Raw genomic sequence first — 25,449 nt, 5'->3', positions numbered from 1 at the left:
TTGAAGTTCCACTCTTGTCTCTTTCTTTAGCTAAGGATGATATATAAGCCTCAATCATCTGGCTGCCTTTCCACTCTCCTATCTTTTGGGGACTTCTATACACACATACAGATTATTTTTTCTCCTGTTAATTTCCCCTTTATTACAGGGGGCTCTCAGTCAAGAATCTACAAGAGTAAAAAATGGAAAATTATTTTTTCTCCTCGATACTAGTTATAATCATTAGCATGGGGTTGGTTGAAATTAGTAGTGTAATTCTTGACATTAGAAAAGAATTATGATATTTGGGCGGCTGAGTGGCTCAGTTGGTTAAGCGGCTGCCTTAAGCTCAGGTCATGATCTCAGACCACAGGAGTCTGCTTCTCCTTTCCCTCTGCCCCTCCCCCTCTGCTTGTGTTCTCTTTCTTTCTCTCTCAGATAAATAAATAAAATCTTTTAAAAAAGGAATTACGCTATTTGTCTGTGGTGTTAACTCCAAAGGTGATCATCAAGTCCAGGTTGTACACAAGATGATCTATTAGGGTAGGAAAAATACAACATTAGAATTTCCATTTATAGGGATGTCTGGGTAGCTCAGCAGTTGAACATCTGCCTTCCACTCAGGGCATAATCCTGGAGTCCCAGAATGGAGTCCCATATCGGGTACCCTGCATGGAGCCTGCTTCTCCCTCTGCCTATGTCTCTGCCTCTCTGTGTTCCTCATGAATAAATAAATAAAGCCTTAAAAAAATAATTTCCATTTATAGTTGTAATTATAAACCAGTGAGATTATCAATGTTCAAAGAAAATAACTTAATTTTTGTTTGATATTTACTTATACATTTTTTAAGTAAAAGGTTTTAGAGAATCATTCCCCCCCCCCCCCCGCCATTAAGGGCCCCCTTGCTTTAGAAAGGTTGAAAGAGGGTTAAGTTAGGTGATGGCTTTCCCCTTTTGGACTGAATTGTGTGCCTCTCAAATTCATATGTTGAATCTTTAACCCCAATGTGACTGCCCTTGGAGACAGGGTCTTTAAAGAGGTAACTAAGGCTCATGAGGTTATAAGGGTTGGGTCCTAACCCAATATCACTGTGATTATTTAAGTTTAAGAAGAGACACTAGTGGTGTGAGCACAGAGTGGAGACCACAAGGGGACATGGAGTGAAGGCAGTCATCTGCAAGCCAAGGAGGCCTGCGGAGAAAAGAACCTGTTGACTTCTTTTTGTTGTTGTTGTTGACTTCTTGATCTTAGAATTCCAGCCTCCAGATCTGTGAGATAATAAATTTCCACTGTTTAAGCGACTCAGTCTATAGTGTTTTGTTATGGTAGCCTTAGCTGACTAATACACTACCCCATATCTACTATTTGTTAAAATCATCCTGGGGAAGTTATTAAAAAGAGTGTTAGTTATTTTGAAGGACCAGCCCCTAAATTGCAAGCAGATCTGAACCTTACCCTAAAGTCCATGCCATTTACCTACATCCAAATTCTTTTTTTTAAAGATTTTATTTATTTATTCATGAGAGACAGAGAGAGAGAGAGACAGAGACAGAGAGAGAGAGACAGAGAGAGACAGAGACAGCCAGAGGGATAAACAGGCTCCATGTAGGGAGCCTGATGTGGGATCAATCCCAGGACCCCAGGATCATGCTGTGAGCAGAAGGCAGGCACTAAACTGCTGAGCCACCCAGGTGTCTCTACATCCAAATTCTCAAAGGCCTCTATTCCTTCCACTTCCACGGGTACGACAGCAGTGCAAGCTATCACAATCTCTAATCTAAACTCTTCCTATAACAGACTCTCGAAGTTTTCCAACTTCTATTCTTGCCTCTCCCATAGCCCAATCTTCACAGATCATCAAATAATAATTCTAAAACACAACCAGATTATAAAAATCCTGTTTAACCCTTCAACTGGCTATTAGATTAAACCCCTTAGTCTTTACCATATTGGGCATATTCCTCAGCATCTCTCCCTGTAGCCCCCATCTCCTCTGGAACAAAGCTCCTGCCCCTCTAGCCGCATTAACCACAATGTGACAAGCACTTTTTGCCCTTGAGGCCTTTGTATTTTCTATTTTCTCTGCCCAGAAAGTTCTTTCTTGGAAATTTTCACAAGGCTAGATCTTTCTTGCTATTCTAGTGTAAGCCCAAATAGCACCTCTTTGTCAAGGTCTTCCTGGAAACTGTTTTCCAAACAGAGATAGCCAGAATGAAATTCTCTGTTCCTGGTAATCAAATAACGTATAAAATAGTATCCAGGAAGAATTAATCTCAGTAGACCTTGTCCTAAATATATTTTTATTATTATGTTCAGCTCTTGGTTTTTAGTTTTTGGAAGAAGTATGAAGGATGGAAAGGCTTAGAAGATAATAATCATGATGCAGAAGTGTCTGAAAACCATGCCACTCTGCCTGGAACAAAACAAAACAAAAAACTAGGTGTCTTACCAGATAGCTCATGTGTAGAGAGCAGGGAAAAATAGTATTACTGTTTTCATCAACTGACAAAATGCTTAGGAGAGCAAAAGAAGATGACTGGTAAGGCCTTAAACATCTGTAAACAATTTGACCCAGAAATGCTACATCTAACACTGTACCCTAAGCTCAGCAAATAACTAGTTATTAGGGTAGCCACCACAATATTTATAATTTCAAAAAAAAGAAGAGAACTTTAAAATCTATTTATATATATATGATTATTTAAGTAAAATATCATATAAGTGTATAGTAGAAAATTATGTAAACATTAAAACATTGTAGAAATACATTGATCTAGAAAGCAATGTTTCAGACAAATAAAAAGTGAACAGAAGTTTACATGTAATTAAAAAGACATCATAAATTTTAACCTAAGCTTTATTATTTTTTAAATTTTATTTATTTATTTGACAGAGAGCACAAGCAGAGGAAGCAGTAGGCAGAAGGAAAAGGAGAAGCAGAGCAGAGAGCTTGATGTGGGCTCTCCCAGGATCCTGGGATCATGACCTGAGCCAAAGGTAGACACTCAACCTATTGAGCCACCCAGATGCTCCTAACCTAAGCTTTAAACCACAGTTTTACAACAATTGTTGATATTTTTAATTGTTAATATTAAGTTGATATTTTTAATGTATTATTTTTGCCCATTTTCATAATAATTTACTGTATTAGCATTCATATTATATAACTTTAACTTCAATTTCAAGTAATTTAAGTCATCTTTTTACAGTGCACTTCTTGAGAAATTTTTTCTTTTAATATATGAGAATTAACTACCATTTTATTCTTGTTTGAACACAGTATATTATAAGGTTCTATTATTTTAAAGATGATTCAAATTGGATAAATTGCTGTTCTGTCCTTATTATTAAACTATGAATATTGTTGTTACAGTTACTACCCAAGTCTTAATACTGCCAAACAATTAATATGAAAAAATTTACTGATCTAGAAATATATGTGTGAGTGTGAATATAAATACATTACTGGGAAAAGATTAAAAAATAAAAGGTCACAAATGATCTTTGGTGATTCCATTTGACATGTTTTTGCCTTTCTCAAATAGTTTAATGTATCTGTTCACTTGAAAATAAAAACATGAAAAACCTTCATATTATAGTACGTGTCAGAGGAAAAGTTGTCCATTTAAATAATCAGTTAGCAAAATATTATGTCATTGCAACTCAATACTTTCAATGGAGTTGAATGAGGTATCTGCCAGCTGGAGCATACTCTTGAATCAGAAAATAAAAATAAAATTGTTTTATAAAGTGAGCATCATTCTATTTCCTTTATCTTATATTTTATTAAATCATGAATGTCATAATTTAAATATGAAGTATAAAATAAGAAAGAATGCATGTACCCTTTATAAATAAATCCAGAATGAGTGTTCTTATATGATCACTTCATTGTGATCTACCAGAAATCTACTAGATAAGGAGTCTGTGCTTGACATAGATAACAATATAATATTCCTGAAAAAGGAATATAATTCTGAATTTGCAAATAATACATTTCTGCATCTGAAATTTTAAAAAAATAGTCACTTATTGATATAAATGTTTTTATGAAGAAAGATGATCTGGTTATGTGATTTTTGTCATTCTACATTAAGTAACTGCCAACTCTGATGAGATTTCTCACAATCAGACTTCCCTACAATGAATCTGGATGGCAAAATAACACAAGAAAAAAAATACACACACAAACACACACACACACATACACTATACATACACAAATGCTTAGATATGATTTGTATGGAAATATTTTAGGGGTATATTAATTGTTTCAAAAGGAGAAAAACATGGGAGCTGTCCATATCAATTTTCAAATAATTGAATGTAGTTAAATAATTCTGAAATTTTACTGATAGCATATGTTATGCTTACATCCTATAACTATAAAGTTTTTATGTATTTTGTCCATCCATAGAAATATAATAAATATTCCAGCTTAAGAGATCTTCAACATATTTGCCATAATTAAAAGCAATCTTGGTGATGATAACACACACACACGAGAAAATGTTTCTCTTCTAAATTGAAATTGTAATAATCCTTACCATGCCACATGTATTATTTTTGTATTTGTTACTGCACTAACCCAAGAATCTTCTTGTAAAAGTTTCTGGGTCACCTAGCTGTCCTTCTAAATCTCATCACATCTTTTAGGCAAAGCTCTTACCTCTATTCTAAGATTATAGTCTTTTTTTCTGCCACACATAATCTCATTTGAAGTCAATTCAGGGCAAAATAATCTCATCACTGGCCTTTTGAGTACTGTCCATCTTTGATACATCTATATTGCAAGCTACTTAGAACAATTTTACATATAATTTAAAAACCTAAGAGCACCATATTTTTAAAAGGTGCAGAAGATATATGTTCTTTCATTTTTTTCCCCCTATACAACTCAGAATATTTTTTGATTGGCCATGTTTAAATATGGGGCACTATTAATTAGAATTAAATTGATGAGGACATTTATTTCAACTTAATAATGCTTAATATTGTCTTCACATTATATGAGATTGTACTGATGCTAATTATGGAAAGGGGAAATAAAAGAGAAATTTAAACATATTGATGTCCAGGTACATATTTTTTTTTCATTTACCTGACTCTAGGTATATAGCCTGATTTGACTTGAATAGAATTGCCAAATAGCACAAAGGATGCAAGTTTGATTGTTTAACTTCAGTTTAAGTGAATAACATTCCAAGTTATTTGTTACATTCCAACATGGGACAGTACCTACAGTATATTGGCTGACTTGGGAAATCATCTCTATGGTTCTCCTGACCCGCTTTCAAGATTCATTACATTGCTGTTGTAATTGTATTAACTCAAAAGTGTATTATAAATCTAGAACATGTCTTTTTGTACTCTACACACTTTCTTCTTTTTCAATGAAAGAGAAGACATGGGGCAATATAAAACCCTACTCTACTCAAAGAAAAATATGCATTTTCAAATTTGTTCTTTTTTCAATGCCATAATCATGAACAATGTAAATTTATTTTTTCCTGAAAAAATTGATTCCAGAAAAAGTTAACCTTTAATAGTTTACAAAGGGGAGACAATCACTATTTAATGCTTTTAAGTATGGTAAAGCTGAGATGACTTAATTATACCATTTATGTTAATGAGACCATTCTCTGATCACTAATTATAATCTGGTTACAAAAATAGTACCATGATGTACTTTGCTATTGTAGTATTTATCCCTTCTGTTAGGTAATTAGCATTAAGAAGAGCAACATATTGGAACACAGCAATTTAAGGTGACAAAAATTGCTGGAATAGTATCACATATATAGTCCTTTGGAGATTTCTCGTAGTACTTTTAATGTAAATTTTGATGGGCTATTAGTTTTCATTAATGGTAGTTTGAGTACTTACAGAAGACAACTATGTACTATACTTAGTGCTGGGCAAACTGCCTGGATATATTTCATATATTACTGTTACTTTAATGAATAGTGTTATGGCAATTAGAAGACTGATGGCTTAGAAAATTTAGGTGAATATATTTGAAGTTCTTTGCACTAAATGACATTGCTTGGTGTACGATAAAAAGTATCTTATCCTTTTTTGAAAAGTATGATTTGAAAGGAGAATTACTTTAAATATATAGCATAATTATAGTGCATTTAAAATAAACTGATTTCTATATATCAAATTACAGAGATGCAATAGAAGTAACAATTACATCACTAGATCTTTTGTTGAAAAATAGATATAAACACAGTTTTTTAGTAAATAGAATATCTTTTGAATTTTTTAATTGATATGTTAGTTAGCTTTTCATTACTTGTGTGTTTTTAAGTAGAACACACATAATCCAAGTATAAAAACAATAATAATTACATAAATATCTAATATAAATGCACTGATGATCATTTGTATATCTAAGAGAATTAACATTTTTTTTAAACCTTGAGATACAACTGGGGTTATTTTTCTGTTTTTAAAGATTCTAAATTAAAAGAACCATTTTCGGGCAGCCTGGGTGGCTCAGTGTCTTGGCACAGCTTTCACTCCAGGGCCTGATTCTGGAGACCCGGGATCGAGTCCCACGTCGGGCTCCCTGCATGGAGCCTGTTTCTCCCTCTGACTGTGTCTCTGCCTTTCTCTCTCTCTCTCTGTGCCTCTCATGAATAAATAAATAAAATCTTAAAAAAAAGAACCATTTTCAAGCATTATATTCCATCTTTCTTGAATGTTTTCTACTGAGTAATACCTTATAGATATATGATCTGGTACCTAGAGATCACTATCTCAAAAAAAGTCAGGCTGTTTTTTTGTGTTTTGGTTTTTGTAATAAGTTAATATTCTTTCTAAATCCAGATAATTTTAACTGGCATAATACAATTGCATAAACATATAAATCATTAAAGCTCTTAATTTTAAAACAATTGAAATTAAAGCAACAAAGAGTTCTTCAAAGTTAAGTGTTCTAAAAACCCATAATTATTTTCTTCATATGATTAATTTTATGTTTTTTTAATTTCTAAAAACATTAACCATAACAGCTTGAAATAATCATATTTACTAGAAATTTCTCTTCTTATTAAAATATATAATTATTAATAGTAACACTGTATGTAATAAATTGGAAATAAAGTAAAACACATGGGGCAGAACTAATTCCATCATCATTAAGAATTTCATAAACATGAAAGCTAAAATCTTTAGAGAAGTAAAGTTATTGTAGATTTCTACTCCTAGCACATACTATAAGCATAAGTTAACTATATATTCTATTGTAGTAGACTACTTTAGTGGCAGCACATGAAATGTCAAGTATTTTTTAAGCAGAATAAAACTTTCATGGAGGGGGATAATAAATTAAATCACTATAGCAATAAAAAATAGGCTCTTCATGTAAAAGTAATAGGTGTTCAAAATATGGTTTAACAATTTTCACTTCCTGTTCTTTCTTCCTTACATGTTCTTCCCCCACATACCTGAATGACTCATTCCCTCACTTCCTTCAGATTTCTCCTCAACTGTCATTTTCCAGTGAAAATTGCTATGACCTCTCCCCGCAAAATTGACATTTTTCTGGCGCCTTCTCCTCCACTTAACTCTGCACTCCTTATTCTTATGCCATGGTTGAATTATCTCCATTAGTACCTTCCATCACCTGACAAACTTTATTTCTCTTGTGTATTTGCTTATACATTTGTTTTCTCCCACTGGGAATATCAGTCCCTTAATGATGGATTTGTTACCTGCTGTAAGTTCTGTTGACTCTCTAGCACCTAAATTAGTGCCTGGCTCATAATAATCACTTGGCAAATTGTTGAATGAGTAAACAAACTGAAATTGGGACAAATAAATTGCTACCTGCATTATAATACAAAATATATAAGACTAAGATATGTATAAACATAGAGACCCAAGTCCAGACTCTTTTTTTATTAAGTTACATTTAAAATAAAGAAAACAGAAAGAAGCTTTTTGATAGAGGTTTCTCAACCTCAGCACTACTAGCATTTTGCACCAAATAATTCCTTGTTATGGAAGGCTACCCTGTGCCTTTTAAGATGTGTACCAGTATCCCTGTTTTACACCCACTAGAATGAGAGCAGCAACCTCTCTATCCAGTAGTTGTGACAATCCAAAATGTTTTCAGACATTCCCAAATGTTGCCTGGTGGACAAAATTGCCTTGGGTTGAGAATTACTTGCATAGTGAAAAGAGATCTAGCTTTGGAGTTAGAATTATGTTAGAATCCCTCTTTAACTTTGGACAATCTGCATTGTTTGCAGCAATAACCCTGCAGTCAGAATGTCTTCTTTGCATGGTCACCGTGTCCATTAGCACTAATATGTTTATCGTTAGAGAGTAGATGCTCTGCAAATAATAGTTAGAGGTGAGCAGTGCCACATAACGGATAAAAATATAATTTAAAAAATATATCTGAATCTGTATTTTCAACTAAAGATATGCATGTATGTGATAAAAATTAGAGCAGTCTCTATAGCCTTTTTGAACCTAGCTGTTGTTAATTAAAATTTCATTTTGGCTAATAGTTCAAACCAATATATATATTTATCTCATATTTAATAGCTGCACTATATTTCACTATACAGGTATTTCATGATTCACTTGGCTAGTCATTTATAATATATAGACAGGTTTTATCCCTTGACTTTTTTTTTTAATTTTTATTTATTTTATGATAGTCATACAGAGAGAGAGAGAGGCAGAGACATAGGCAGAGGGAGAAGCAGGCTCCATGCACCGGGAGCCTGACGTGGGATTTGATCCGGAGTCTCCAGATCGCGCCCTGGGCCAAAGGCAGGCGCCAAACCGCTGCGCCACCCAGGGATCCCTCCCTTGACTTTTCTAATCACAAGTAAAACTTCAAAGTATATTCTTGCATACATCCCAGTGTCCATAAATCATAGTGTAACTATGTCTACAGGACAAATTCCTAGAAGAAACACAGACTTTAAAGTCTAAGATTCATGGACTAGGAAGCTTGCTACACTATTTATTAACTATGTAAACCTGGGTGATTAATTTAGGCTAGCTGAGCCTCTGGTGGGACCTGTGGAATAAGCAGTGTTAATGGTACCTGTCTCAGGAGATTGGTGTGAGAATTACATGAGGTAGGATTTGTAAATTAAATACTAGAATGCTTTATTTATTTAAACTGTCAATTATTATTATTAAATAGAATAATGCTGTTAGGCCCAGCTGTGGAAGATTACCCTGAAGAGCCTAAACCATTCCAAATACTAAAGTTTTCATTTCATTTTGGAAGTCTTTTATTTGTGGGTGTTTATGAGTATTTTATGTTCTTCTGCCATTAAGCTGTTTAGTTTCTCTTAGAACAAACACAATACAATATAACCCCTCTCTTCCTACATTTCTATATGCATATGTATATATAATAAGTGCCAGAAATAATTGACTATATTTTATACATTTATCTTATTACTCATTTTTCTCTTTCCAATTTAAATCATTATATTATAAAATATTTTCTTTTAAAGTTTATTTCAATGCATCCTTAAATTCTACATTTATGATTGTGATCATTTTGCATAAACATTCATGCTTTGAAAATATATTTTGATTGCTGTGGCAGATGTTTTTGCATGTAGTTGGTCATTGTTTTATTTATTCATACATTCTATTACTACTTACTGAAATGTACTCAGTGTAAAGCATCTTGCTGTCTGTCATGAATGATGCATATATGAATAAAATGTCCCAAATTATGGAGAAGTAAGACAGATTCACACATTAGAAAAGACAGAAAAAAAATCCACTACATTAGGAAAATATAAAGGGGTCCAGAGGGGAGAAAAATCTCAAATTACATGAAGGCAAAGTTGAAATAGGCCTTGAAGGATGGCATTTCACCCATTAGGGTAGCTGATACATATGGAAAATAGTCAAGGGACAAGAAATAGCAAGACAGAGAGAAGTAAGTAGGGCATAAATAGATACAGGGACCTCTGTTGGATGTATCACATCTGACTGACAGGAAATAAGGGTAGAGGTGGATCACATGAACAACCAAGTTGTGACCAGGAATGCCCTTCCCAGTACTGGAAACAGAACTTCAGTCAGTACCTCAGGTGAATTCCGGGGGAGTGAATGTTCACAAATCTCATTGGCCCTAAATTTCTTTTTCTGGAAGGTGGGACTAATACTGCTTTGGCTTCCAACACATCTTACTGACTCTGGGTTCCTTTATCTATAAAATGAAACTAATAATACTCTCACAACCTTTGGTGAGTGAAAAGGAGTTAAGTTGTGAGTGCTTTACAGACCCTGAAATGTTATGGCTAAAAAAGGGGGTGCCACAGCTGGTCTGAACATAGCAGATCTTGATAGTTTGGAGACTGGAGATTCAGAGTGAAAAAAAAAAAAAAAAAGGTTAAGGGGCCATTCATTAGTCCAAACAAAAAGTTGTTAAGAATTTAGCTAGACTGTGAAAGAAAAACCAACAGACCAAACAAACAATGAAACAAATAAAGGGGGGTTGAGCTGTCAATTATAAAGGAAGACTGTCAATCCAAGGGACAGAGAAAGGGGTTGATAAAAGATTTTTAAAAAGAAGAAAAGGAAGGACGGGAGGGAGGGAAACTTTCACAAAAAACATGGGCTTGATTGAAACTAAGTTTTAGCCTTTTTCGCATTCAGAGGGAGAGAAATATTTGGCAAGCTTTGATTTAAAAACCAAACAAGGGATCCCTGGGTGGCGCAGCAGTTTGGCGCCTGCCTTTGGTCTAGGGCGTGATCCTGGAGACCCGGGATCGAATCCCACGTCCGGCTCCTGGTGCATGGAGCCTGCTTCTCCCTCTGCCTATGTCTCTGCCTCTTTCTCTCTCTGTGTGTGTGTGACTATCATAAATAAATAAAAAATTAAAAAAAATAAAAAATAAAAATAAAAACCAAACAAGCCAACAAAACCCTGCACTTGACAACATGTAAAGTGGACTTGCACTGTACAAAACAGGAAATTACTCCTTAAGGTGGATTATTAAAGTTAAGAATTTGTAAGTTATCAGACCTGTTCCTTGTCATACAAAGACAGCATATATGATCCCTCACACTAAATTTTACTTTGAACTTCTGAGTCCTCAGTCTAAGGACTGTAGCAAGACTAAAATGCACCACCCTCACAGCCTGTCACTTGCCATCATTTACAATATCTCATAGGTGCCATAACAACCTGCCACGATAATTAATTTTAAGAAGTAAAGTAGAAAAAAAAAAGGCTTTCGATGATTTCTGCATGCCAGTTTTACTAGTTGTTTGTTGTATATATATATTTTTCCACATTCCTATCATTATTTATAAGGTATATTATCTATCTGAGGACAATAATAAGTATGCAAACTGAGTACTAGATATGCTTTATTTTTAATAAATCCTAACATCAGTCATTATATCAAGTAATATCTTGCTGAAAAGAATACAGATACATATAAAAAATTGAGAAATCAGCCAAGAAAGCATAAATGTTACTGTAGGTAAAAACTAATTTTTTTGCCATAAGCTTAGCATTTCTTTCCTCAGGTCAGCAGGGAGACAATTGTAATTGCTTTGTTGTAGAAACTCTCCTGGGAAGATGGGAAACACCTATTCTGCAACAATATTAACACTGTATTCATTCTTAAGCAAATAAATATGAACTTCTCTGATACTCAGATGGTTCTGGATGCATTTTAATCTGTCAGTCTTGGCTTTCCCATGACAAACTATCCATGTGCTGAGACTCTCCACAGCAGCTATTATGATGACCTCAAATCTGTGAAGTGAGCCTATGAAAAGTATAATCAAATATCCGTAGGAATTCTATTTGTTAAAGCCTTCCAAGGGCTCTTGAAAGAGCAAATTAATTTATTTGGTTAACACTGACTTAAAACAAGTGTGTGCATAACCAAATCAAGAGAAGTGAAAAGCCAACTTTTTACTCAGTAAAAAGGGTTGAGTTTGTTTTTGATAGGAGACTGAAAATGCACATGAAACGTGCCTTTCTCTCCTTCTTTATTGATCCTGACAGTAGCCCCAATTCAATATCCTTCTCATATTTACATATTAAGCCTATTCGGGCAAATTGTTACTTGAAACAGATCAATAGTATGATATATTTAAACTATGATCGAGAACAGAAAAAATCAGCTGAAAGAATTTAGGTATTCATAGAAAATGCATAATTAAAGATTTTTTTTTGCCTTTACCTGTGACTCAATCTTTTATTTTTAAAGAGAAGTTAGCTAAGTTTTGCAAGTGATTTTAAGATTAGATAGCTACTAAGATATTTATAAAAAGTAAAAGCTAGGGGATCCCTGGGTGGCTCAGTGGTTTGGAACCTGCCTTTGGTCCAGGGCGTGATCCTGGAGACCCGGGATGGAGTCCCACGTTAGCTTTTGCTTTTTTTTATTTATTTATTTATTTATTTTTTTTATTTATTTATGATAGACATAGAGAGAGAGAGAGGCAGAGACACAGGCAGAGGGAGAAGCAGGCTCCAGGCCCGGAGCCCAAAGTGGGACTCGATCCCGGGTCTCCAGGATCACGCCCTGGGCTGAAGGTGGCGCTAAACCACTGAGCCACCGGGGCTGCCCTAAAAGCTAACTCTAAGACAAGAAACATAAGCAATTCTATATTGTAAATATTCACTGAATTCTCAATTAAAAGTCAAAATAGAATAATTTTGCCTAACAACTAGAATAGATTCATATGAACTCTGATTAGTATAACTTCAGAATGAATATTATTTTTATTCACGATTTTTGCTGTCTCTCCTGTATTGCTTCAACTTAATCAATGATTTATTTGCAACAATTTCTTGTACCCTGGATCAACCCATTATCAATAAAATCATACAAGGTTTTTAAGACTTTGTAACTCATATGGTCAAGGCTCATATTTTTTGCAGAATAGAAAATTAAGGACTACAGTTCAGTAATTGTCCCAAATCCATAGATTTTTAGTGAATAGTAGAAATCTCGAGCACACTTTTTAAATTGGTAAATATAATGACCTTAATGATTTCTTATGTTACTGTTTTTTTTTAAGTCTATGATTTAATTACACAATAAAGATTACTTATCTATTTTGTATCTAAACACTGACTTGGTAGAGAGTCCCAGGGAAGGCTGACCCAAGATGGGCCACTTTGGCATAAAGATTATTTTGAGTTAAAAGCAATCAAAACCCAGCAAATGCAGGAAAAGCTCTTTGCCTTCTACACAACTGCCTAAATTTACATTAGAAGGGAGAGCCCCCCCCCCCTTATAGGAAGAGAACTATTAACAGAGATTCCCCTTTACCTAAATAACTTATCTGCAATAATAGAGCAACCGGGTTTTTCTAAACCTTTCCTTTCTCCTTGTTAGTGAGCTACTTCCCCTTTGTAGCCTCAGGCCCCTCCTCCTCTCCTTAGCCCAGATAACCTCATGTTGCCTCTTTGCCTTTGGAATTTCACATCTGTGTAGATTCCTTGTACGTATACCTATTAAATTTGATTTTATCCTGTTAATCTGTCTCATGTCAATTTGATTCTAAGTCTAGCTTAGAAGGATCACAGGGCAGAGGAAGGTCTTTCTCTCAGACAACATTCAAGAAGAATCTGCCATGTTAACTTTGGACTTCTTATCTGTAAATACCATTGTAAAGACAATTTCCAAAGGTCATTTAGCACCATAAAACAAAACAAAAATTAGATGTGCAACTGAATCTCAATGAAACTACCTGCATCTTCAGTGGAGAGTAGCAAAGAACAATGAATAAAAAGCTCGTAAGACGTGAGTGTGGGGTGAAGTTGTAAATTCAAGCTTATTGGTACCCAGAACTCAAATTCTTGACCTAGAAAAGCTTGATAAATTACTCCCTGACACATTTTAATGGACCATATCATGATCAGCCTGTGATTAAATCAGATGCTGACCATTAAATCCACAAATGCCAAGGATTTTCAATAGAGACATACAGATTTCTTCAAGTTTGCTTATGTAGTTCCCATACCCTCACTTCTATTCTAAATCTATGGTCCATTTGCCCCTGATCCTCCCTGCCACACTCAAAAAAAAAAAAAAAAAAATACAAACTACAGTAAGTTATCATCCTATTTCCTGAATTCCCTCTTATTTTCTTCAAATACCAATAATTCTTTCAGCCAGTTCATTTGCTTTATTTGTTGTGTCTTTCCTCTCAGTACCATGCATTGTTTTTTCTAACTTTCACTTCAATGTGAATACAATGTACACTTCGCTCTCAAACTGCATATGCTGACAGTGAAAAGGAATACAATGTTAAATAAAATCAATAAATAACCCACAAACCCTAATTTTAGTCAGTTGTTTCAACCTCTTCCTCATTTTCACAAGGACACTTGAGGATGAATGGTGACTTGATTAACTTAAGTTTACCTCACTGTCTCCTGCAGGCATTAACAATCAGGAAAATGCCAGCTGGACATTAGTGGCCTTGACTCCATCCTCTTCTCTCAATAATTCAAAGCCATCAGTATAAATGATGATGATCAAACCAGAGGTGAGAACTAACTGGTGTTCTCTGGGCTGAATCAAGTACACCCATCCATGGTTTTTGTGATGGTTGTTTTTGTTAGTTTCCTTGATTCATACAGTGTTAATTTTCACAATTAATCTGTACAGTATGTTAGCCTGCATTTTTTTAAATATTACTACTTGCTAACATTTAAAAATTATGGAATTTTTTTGTTTTGTTTTGTTTTACCTGGATTTTTTGCCTCCCTTGCAAAATGGAAGATCTGGCACGACTGCTTAACGTTCTTTATGGCAAAAACAAGTGGAGTTGAGAGATGAGGCATTAGTTTTCTCTAGTTTTATCATACTACCTGTCATTCCCATGTGAGTCTGGATATGAAGCTTAGACTTAGTTTCTACTGACTGTCGTGTTGGACGATTGGGTTTTATTATACCTAACACGCTTTACTATTCACAATTATTTTGATTCTATTAAATAAGTATTTGATTTTATAATTCTGTTTATAAATGAATGAGTTCTGTAGATGGAATGAAATGTAGATTACTTATCTCTTGCTGTTTTAACAAATACCTCCAAAACTTAGTATCTTAAAACAATAAACATTTATCGTGTCACACAGTTTCTGTGGGTCAGGAGTTTGGGAGCAGGTATATGGGTCGTTCTGGCTTAAGGTCCTTCTTGATGTTGCTATAATGCATTGGCTTGGGCTACAGTCATCTGAAATGTTAACTGAGATGGAGGTTCTACTTTCAAGATGACACACTCATATAGCTACTGGCTGAATGTCTCAGTTCCTTGCTGTGTGGACTTTTCCATTGGTCTGTGTGGATGACCTCATGACATGTCAGCTGGCTTTGTCCTGAGTGAGCCATACAAGAAAGAAAGGACAAGGAGGAAGGCTCATGCATTTTTATGATGTTGTGTCTAAAGTCATATACCATCACATTTGTCTCATTTTATTCATGAGAAATGAGTCACTAAGTGTAACCCACACTCAAGGGGACAGAAATTAAGTGGTACTTCTTGCAAGAAGTATCAAACTGTTTGTGAAATCAAGATAGAGGAATCTTGATTTGGGGGTTTTGGACTTGGTTATACCATCAAATAATTGCTTTACTTGAATCTAGGTATTACCAAATACTTTCTACTTTACCTGATCTTTTTTTTTTTTCAAGATTTTATTTGTTTATTCATGAAATACACACAGAGAAAGAGGTAGAGGGAGAAGCCGGCTTCCTGTGGGGAGCCTGATGTGGGACTCGATCTCAGGACCCCGGGATCATGACCTGAGCCAAAGGCATAAGCTCAACCACTGAGCCATCCAGGTGCCCCTGCCTTTCCTGATCTTAATATTTCAAAGTACTTTTCAGTTTATTTTGTATATATTGTTCTAAGTAAAACTGAGAACTCTAAATAGTTATAATTTATAATCTTTGAGATTTGAAAAAACGGTAAGAAGTATCTAAAGAGATTTTCTCATTCATTTTAGGAAAATTACTTTTAAATTTTAGCAAAATACAAACTTTCAGTTAGTTATCTATTGCCGAGATAGTATACCTAGGTAGTATACACTGGTGTGTGACCTGTAGCTTCATAGCACAATTATTTCCTTGTTTTCTAGGTGTGTAATTTGAGTATTATTGTAGGCAAATAGCTTCTTAAATATTTATAGCTATAATCATCAGTAATCCCCCAGATAGTAAGTTGTAAAGTTCTTCTGTTTTACTTTTGCAATGCCTTTTTTTATATGACTATAATACTTAGTCTCAGCAGGAAACAGGTCATCACCCTTTATTCCATCTCCAAAGAAAATGAGTGGAGATGCCTTAAAAAAAGGGGGGAGTGGGGATCTGAACAGCAGAGCAACTTCAGAGTCAAGCTAGGGAATTTTGTAAAACAGAAGTTTCTCTGCTGCTTCTCTAAGGTACTGTTCTTTAAGTTTTAAACCTCTGAACTAATGATGTGTTTTGATATATCCATTGAATGCATTGTTGACAATGGAGGCATTAGTAAGTTTTATTATATTAATTTTTATCTTTTAGGTTTGATCAAATAATGGTGGCAGGGAGGAGTATACATACATGGCCTTTCACTTGCTAAAATAATTTTAATTTATGCAAAGTTGGATTCCGATGCAGTGCTGATGTCATATCAGTTTCACGGTGCTGACACAGTATAGGCATTATGATTTCTCCCAAATTTTCTCTCTCCTATTTTATCAGGGAACAAAACTACCTGACTTTATTTTATTTTGCTACAAGAAATTACTGCTCCATTTTTGAGACTTTGTTTACAGCATCGAGTTCTGTAAGTTTGGTATTCATTTTCTACTAAGTGCAGGGTGGGTGGCAATCACGTTACCAGAAATAAACCTTTACAAACCTTTCTATTTTTCTATGAGGAAATGATTTTATAATGTATATATAAATATATATATATATATACACACACACACACATACATGTATATAAATATATATATTCACTAAGAAGTCAAAGACGTTTTTCGAAATGTTTTAACATATTTTAACATTTTTCCCTCTAATTTATTGTGTTCCTTGGCTATATTACTTGCTAGTCTGGGTTGATTTCATAAGGTATGTTAGAATTCAATTTTTGAAAACATAATGTGGGTGGTGATTTGGGGATTGTTGCAGAATTTAAACTTTGCTATTTCTACTCTGGTAATTTGAAATACATACAAATACACATAAAACAAAACTTTCTTGTTAATGTGGCAAAGCTGAGTAAAATAAAATAACCTTATTTTCCTTATTGCCTTGTAAGAAAATCATAACTAAATTTGTGCTTTAAAATAACCTACTTGTCAGATACAATATGTGTGTGTTGGGATCCCTGGGTGGCGCAGGGGTTTGGCGCCTGCCTTTGGCCCAGGGCGTGATCCTGGAGACCCGGGATCGAATCCCACGTCGGGCTCCCGGTGCATGGAGCCTGCTTCTCCCTCTGCCTATGTCTCTGACTCTCTCTCTCTGTGTGTGACTATCAAAAATAAAAAAAAATAAAAATAAAATAAAAAAAAACAATATGTGTGTGTTAATATGTGAGTGTAACTTCTGAAAACACATAATGAAAAGAATGGAAACATCATGTTCTACAAACAATATAGGAATTGTCTAAAGACTAGAAAACAAATTGGGACATTATTAAAAATAAGTTTGTTTGTTTGGTTGTTTTTTTTTTTTTTTTTTTACAATTTTAAATTCCTCCTCTGCAGAAAAACTCTTAAAAAAAAAAAAAGAAAAAAGAAAAGAAAAGAAAAACACTGGGGATCCCTGGGTGGCTCAGCAGTTTAGCGCCTGCTTTTGGCCCAGGGCACGATCCTGGGGTTCTGGGATAGAGTTCCACATCGGGCTCCCTGCATGGAGCCAGCTTCTCCTTCTGCCTGTGTCTCTGCCTCCCTCTCTCTTTGTGTGTCTCTCATGAATTCATGAATAAATAAATAAAATCTTAAAAAAAAAACACTAATTCTAAGAAACAATTAGAAAAAAATGGTGAAAATGATAGCATGAAGAGAGCCATTTAGCATGATATCATGATAGCATATTATGTCAGATATCTGCAAGTGGAAAAATCCCAGAGTGCTTTAAGATCAAATTAAGTGACACTAGACTCTATCTTTGATATTTGTATAAAAATCTACTTTCTCAAAAGTTTATTCCCATACATTTATATGTGATTCTCACAACTTTGTTATTAAGGCAAATATATTTATTACCTGTAATTCTCAGCTACTGAAACTGAAATATTCTTTGTGATTAACAATTGATTGAAACAATCTGGGATCCCTGGGTGGCGCAGCGGTTTGGCGCCTGCCTTTGGCCCAGGGCGCGATCCTGGAGACCCGGGATCGAATCCCACATCGGGCTCCCGGTGCATGGAGCCTGCTTCTCCCTCTGCCTATGTCTCTGCCTCTCTCTCTTTCTCTCTCTGTGACTATCATAAATAAATAAAAATTTAAAAAAAAAATTTAAAAAAAAAAAAAAGAAACAATCTCTTTTCTCTCTCTCACAGAATGTTGTTCAGTTTTGTTTTGAGAAGTGTCCATGTTTATATTTATACTTCAGAGACAAGTACACTGTCTACTTAAAAGATTTTAAATACATGTTAAACTGAACTGAATTTTAATTTTTTTCCTACATCCCTGACTCATCCTGTTTAAATAATAATTTGCAATATCTACACCTTATTCACTTTCATTCAGATATTTTAAATCTAATTGAAATAAAAGGTGATAAACACTTTATTTTAGTAGACAATAAATTTTCATATTCTTCTCAATTAATAACTATTTACTTTTAAACCTGATTATTATTATTTTTTATTTACTTATTTATTCATTAGAGACATGGAGAGAAAGGCAGAGACACAGGCAGAGGGAGAAGCAGGCTCTGTGCAAGGAGCCCAATGCAGGACTCAATCCTGGATCCTTGGATCACGCTCTGAGCTGAAGGCAGATGCTTAACCCCTGAGCCACCCAGGTGTCACAAGATTTTATATACTAATTAACAGTCATTAGTGAAAACAAAACCAAAAATAATTAACATTCAATTTGGGAAATGACAAGAGGTGATGACTGTAGAATATTGATTTAAAAGATATATTACCTATATAAGCATTTAGAAATATATTCGCATTGTTATTTAGATGCGAATTGTTATATAGATGTATATATTTGTGTGTATATATGTGTATAGATATGTGTATATATGTTATATATGTGTATATATGTTATATAGATGTATGTATTTGTGTGTATATATGTGTATATATACACACAAATACATATATGCTATCCTGAATACCTCATATTTAGAATTGCTAATATGAAATCAGTTTTCTGATTTCCTGTAACCAAACGTAACTACTGAGAGTCTATGTGGGAGATTTAATCCTCATACTGCTGACCTACCATGAATGTCAGTTTAGAGCCAGTCATTCATTAAGTAAAGCCACAGCCATCTTACCAAAAAGCATGTCTTTTTGATATCTACTCTTACATCTTTCCTAAAACACAAACTATTTTGTATTAAAGCTCATATTTCAAAAATCCACTTCTAATATCAATACAGTAGAAGTTGATTATTTGTTCTTGAAAAGCCATACATCCCTGCTAGCTTCCTAATTGTCTTATTCATCTAGCATCTTTTTTTTTTCCCCCAAAGACTGAACCAGAACGAATGGAAATGAGGCTCAAATTAGTAAGGCTACTCATCTCTAAAAATAAGAAAATTATTTGTGGGAGAATAATTTCATTCTTTGGTCAATGGGTCCTGTGGCCTTGTTTTTTGAATTATCTGTGTGGATCAAGCTATCCTTTATAAGCAGAGATAAGCCAGATTTTACTTTATTTTGACAAATTCATGAGGCCCTTATACTTTAGAACACTGCAGTAGAACAAAGAAAATAATCGTAAAATAATACAAGTCACAGGCAAGAAACAATAACGGTAAAGTTTGTATTGCTAACAGCACAAAAGTCCCTGATCTGGATAATCTTATAAGCATGTTTGCTAAGGTTAAAAAAAAAAAAAAGAAGAGGAGGAAGAAGAAGAAAGAAGAAAGAAGAAGAAGAAGAAGAAGAAGAAGAAGAAGAAGAAAAGAAAAGAAGAAGAAGAAGAAAGAAGAAGAAGAAGAAAAAAACTCTCATAGAGATGTATAATTTGAATGTGCTTCTGGTATTAATAGAGCAGTAACTTTTCTAGGCTTTTAACAGGTCATAATTAATCAACCCCCAATCAATACCGAGCATCCTTACTATAGAACCATTGCACTTACCCATAATGGTTAGGGCTGTAGCTTTTGTTAATTCTTCTTTCATTGACTCTATTACTTCTAAATTACCACCATCCAGGTTGCATCTATTTATGGTTCCATTTCCCGAACTGATCCAATAAAGCTTGTTTTCCACATAGTCTATCGATAGACCTGTAATTAAATTATACAACTTAAACATAACAGTAGCCATTTAAATAGTAATGTTCACCTACCACTAGATTTGAGGGGAAAAATAAGTTGCAAGCTTAGATTTTTGTCTTTAAAAATAAGACCTGGCTAATAGGGAAATATACTGTTTTAACTGTCTGTGGAACAATATACTTCTATAGGCACTTAAGCGTTATCTCTGTTGATAATCAAAACAATCTTGTGACACTGAGAGCAATGACTGTCTTATTTCATGAATACGAAAAATAGTACCCAGAATAGTTAAGACATTTATTTGAGTCCATAGCTAGCAAGTGGACATTACAGAAATTTTAACAAAGTTTCAATTTCCAAATTGAATGCCTGCCCTCTTCATTACACTGCTTTGCCTCAGAAAATTTTAACACATAATACTCTTTTGGGAAACTATTATCATTGATGAAAATTTTAATCCCCCCCTTTACTTTCAGTAAAATTTACTTTAGGCAGTTTTAGATTCAAGTTGTTGGTTTCAACTATTTTCAAGTAAATACAAAGGTAGAAGAATTTCAAAAAATCATAATGTCACTGAAGCATGGGATTAGTTGGGCTTATTTAGGGGCTGTCATGGGGCAATAAACCATCTAGTAAGGGAACCAAGCCAAAGGCATAAGATCATTATCCTTATGTCACAGTGTATCACTGTAGGTTAGCTTTATTGTATTTTACGGATGATTACATATGTTATAGCAGTTTTCATGGTTTTCAAAGGTCTCAGAATATGTATATTTTGATTACCAAAGGTTCTTGATATGCTTAATTACTGGCATGTTCAGTAGGCACAGTGTTCATGTTAGAACAATAACTCTGTGGCTCCATGTTGGTCTTCTATGATCCACAACTGCTTGTGGAAAAGCATATGTGGACATATACTCAGGCATACAGTACACTAAATTATTTCTGGAATCTTCCTCAGAAAATGAATGAAGCAAACCACAAAACAAAACAAAAACAAAAAACCCAAAACAAAAATCAAACAGCTAAGCAAACAAAAACCTTCCCTATTAAAAAAAAAAAAAGCAAACAAAACTAAAAATCAAGACAATTTTCCTTTTAAAAAAGGAAAGAAAGAGACACATGAAAGAATCATATGAGTCCCAGAGCATTGAGAAAGAGTTAAATATAGTCCAAATATTTCCAGCTACAGATAGTCTCAATCTAGAGAGTAGAATTGATTTATCAGACCACTTTTAATCAAGTAGAAATAATACTACAAGTCTATACAATATATCAGCTCTTTATTGATTTATTGGTATGTTTTACTAATAGAAGTCTGGAAGGTACAGAATAAACCTAATAAATAAAATTAGACATTTCAGGGATAAAGTATTCAGATTTTTTTTATGACTACTGTGGGTGATTGGCTTTAAATACTTGAGAAAATAATCAAATAAAAACTATCATATTCATATTATTTGGTGTAATATTTTCAGGTTGAAAGTCATCCATCATTCAATTTTTTATGAGATACAGTTTGGCTATTCTGTAAGTACTTTCTGAGTCGCCTCCATGCATTTTTTTTAGTAACAATTATGGTTTGACCACTTAATGTTCAGATGTGGTCTATTTTGTTTTCTACTTAGTTGGCTATCTAAATCACCTAATTCTATCTTTAATCAACAATGAAGAATATCTTACTAGATATTTATGGTACAAAATATATCCCAAGCATTTTACAGTCAAATTTTAATCAAAAATTGAATTAAATACATTTATGAAGAATTCCTTCTAAGCAGTTATCTATCCCTAGGTATTCTAAATTTTATCTTTCAATCAAGCCAAACCAGCAGAGAGCTATCTGCATTTTTAGACCATTGGATTTTTGTTCTTCATTTAATCTGTTGCTCAATTGAGCTCTGGCATTTTGCCCTTGATTTAAATGAAGGATGCTATAAGAAGTAGCCATAGGAAAACCACTGTTACACTTCCCAGGATATAGTGTCTGAAATAACATATCCCATAGTGACCTCTTTATACAAGGACCCAAGGGAGAAATGTCTTTCAAGGCTCTGTGCCAAAAAAAGCTATAGTGGAAAATATAAAATTGTAACTGATCATATTTCTCTCTTTGCTTCTGCTGCAAAGAACCTAAAGAGTCATATTTGTGATCCATTTGCAGAAATTATAAAGGAATTGCATTTACACCACTACCAGCTTCAATAAACTAATCTATTATTTTTCTTCACCTTACTTTTTAAAATCAATATTATTGTCTGGCTTTTCTTAAGGGATTAAATTCATCCAAGATTCCCCACCCCCTCCCCTTTTTTAAGGAAAGGGTGCATTAATACCAAATGTGCCCAACTCCAGATTAATACACATGTGCCCTAATGTGTCAGAACTTTCTCATCTACCTAACACTCTAGGATTTCTAGACTCTACCATAGGCTGTGGAAAGCAGAATTTTACAGAGCTGGGAAGTTATTGTGTTGGGGTCAGAGTTCCCCAGAGTTTACTACTCAACATTTTCATGGACTTCAAGTGCCTCAAGAAAAGAAGTAGTGTAATAGTGAGCTTTTGATCTTCAATACCGAACATAATGCCTAGAGAAGAGAAGAAAATTTATAAACACTTACTTAATTAATTCCATTATGAAGATTGTAAGTTGTCTTCAACAAGTTCTGCCTACTAAAGTTGAATTATCACCACAACAGAATTTCTTAATACATTGCCTAAACCCAGATGCTCCAACAAAAGGGAAGAAGGGCAGTAATTCAATAGGTCTACTTGATATGGCTTTGGATTATGCATCAATATTAGGATAGAATAGTTTAGGATTAATCATTTTAAGATTCACAGGAAAAAATAATTAAGTTCCCATATTAAACTACACATTCATGTGATACATCACCTAGCTACCTACGTGTAGCTTTGCTTCTGTTAAATGTATTCGTTTAACCTCTGAATATTCTTGAGCATGTTTATTTCTGGGATTACAAAAGAATTAAAATATTATTTTAAGAGTTTATTTATTTATTTATTTAAGAGAGTGAGAGAGAAAGAGACAGAGACAGAGAGAGAGCATGAGCCAGGGAGAGGAAGGGGAAGAAGCAGACTCCCCACTGAGAAGGAAGCCCCATGTGGGGCTTGATTCTAGGACTCTAAGATTACGACTGGAGCTAAAGGTAGACACTTAACTGACTGAGCTACCCAGGTGCCTTGAACTGAAATTTGTTTAAAATCCTATTATGAAATCAAGAAACTGGTGATATATGTTTTAAATTCATAGATACATGAATGTTTAGAAGTATGTATTTTTAAGTGTTTACTGTAAATGTTTTCACAGCATAAGATTTTTTGTTGTCATTCTCATGCACTTAGTTCTTAATAACATTGAAGAAATAATTGGTGTCCACTTATTGGAATAATTTCTGAATCTGGTCTCTGTTGCACTATTTCAAAAGATGAATCACTAAGCAGTAAACTGATAGTGCTCTGAATGCAGTTGAAACTACTCAGTGATTTTAGAATGCTAAATCAATAGCCATGAGAAAACAGAATATGAGTGTGTTTATAAAAGTGTCCTAAAACCTATGCAAAGAAATATGATTATGTTTGCAATAAAAGGTCCTTAGAATTGGTGACAGTGACTGAGATTAAAACATCTTCAAAAGGACTGTGGGATATTTCTGCAGAATATACCACTATTAATATAGACTCATTTTTATAAGACATGTTTATTTTTAATACCATCTGGGTTTGGTATTCAAAAGAATAAACCTAGATTCAATAATATAACAGGTATATCAAAGGAAGAAAAGTCATCATTTAAATTGAAAAACCTTTATGAAAAGAAAAATCCACCTTTTCATTTATCTTTCCTATTATTGTAAATAGGCAGTTAATTCATATTCTTTCATTCTGATCCTGTTTATTTTAGGCCAAAAGTTTCCCTTAATGTATTGTGCTAACATTTTGCCTTAAATAGGCCAGTGTATTTTTTAATTGGGACAATATAATTTGCCAAAATTATGTAATTGCTCTCACCATAGAAATGCATTGATATAAGAAACAACTGCATAATATTTTTTTAGAAAAAATATAGTTTATATTTTCCATATATTACTAAATAAAATTATATCCATTGAGTTTTGAATTTTGTCATAGTTCAGGGGCACCTGGGTAGCTCAGGAGGTTAAGCATCTGCCTTTGGCTCAGGTTCTGATCTCAAGATCCCAGTCTCAGGGTCCTGGGATCTAGCCCCATGTTGGGCTCTCTGCTCAGTGGGGAGTCTGCTTCTCACTTTCTCTCTGTCCCCTACTGTGTGCTATCTCTCTCCCTCTCACTCAAATAAATAAGTAAAATCTTTAAAAAAAAAATTAGAAAGGACTAGGAAGCCCACTTTGTGTCTCATTTCTTTTTTAAATGATTCAAAATTAAATCAACATACTATACAATATGAGATTGAAACAGAAACGCATGGGGGTGCCTTTGTAGTTCTCACAGTTAAGCATTTGCCTTCAGCTCAGGTCCTGATCCCAGGGTCCTGGGACAGAGCCCTGCATCAGGCTCCAGCTCAGTGGGGAGTCTGCTTCTTCCTCTCCCTCTGCTGCCCCCCTGCTTGTGCTCTATCAAATAAATAAATAAAATCCTTTAAAAAAATTTAAATGCAAATATGTAAAAAAAATGGAATTTTTAAAATTAAGGCTTTCTTAAGATGATAATTTCCTAATATTTTTCTGACACCAAATTTCATTTCAAATTTTTCATCATTGGCTATGCATTACAATTATCTGGAAAACTATTAAAAATACTGTTTCCTGGGCCTCATTCCCAGAAAGCCTAATTTAATTGGTTTGAGTCGGTCCCAGGAATCAGTATTTAAAAAAACAAACAAACAACAACAAAAAAAAAAAACCCACAAACTCTTCAGGTGATTTTAGAATAAAAACAGTAAGAAATTCCTTTTAAAAACTGCATATTTTTATAAACCTTCAATTTGAACATGTAATAAGTTTAATGAGGCTTTTTAAATATTGCTGGAAAATGTATCATAAAG

At 34.0% G+C, this 25,449-nt stretch overlaps 1 protein-coding gene across 1 annotated transcript in view; it reads right to left on the bottom strand.

Moving 5' to 3' along the window:
- LOC129514645 (low-density lipoprotein receptor-related protein 1B) overlaps nucleotides 1–25,449 on the bottom strand; it is a 1,831,349-nt gene that overhangs the window by 508,493 nt on the left and 1,297,407 nt on the right. The window contains exon 32 of the mRNA XM_055333402.1: nucleotides 20,265–20,414. Within this exon, the coding sequence (XP_055189377.1) occupies nucleotides 20,265–20,414 (150 nt within the window). The remainder of the gene's footprint in view (nucleotides 1–20,264; nucleotides 20,415–25,449) is intronic.

Source organism: Nyctereutes procyonoides, unplaced genomic scaffold, assembly GCF_905146905.1.
Source record: "Nyctereutes procyonoides isolate TBG_1078 unplaced genomic scaffold, NYPRO_anot_genome, whole genome shotgun sequence".
NCBI classification, from domain to species: Eukaryota; Metazoa; Chordata; class Mammalia; order Carnivora; family Canidae; genus Nyctereutes; species Nyctereutes procyonoides.
The sequence above is the reverse complement of the archived record's forward strand: the minus strand, read 5'-3'. Positions and strand labels throughout refer to the sequence as shown.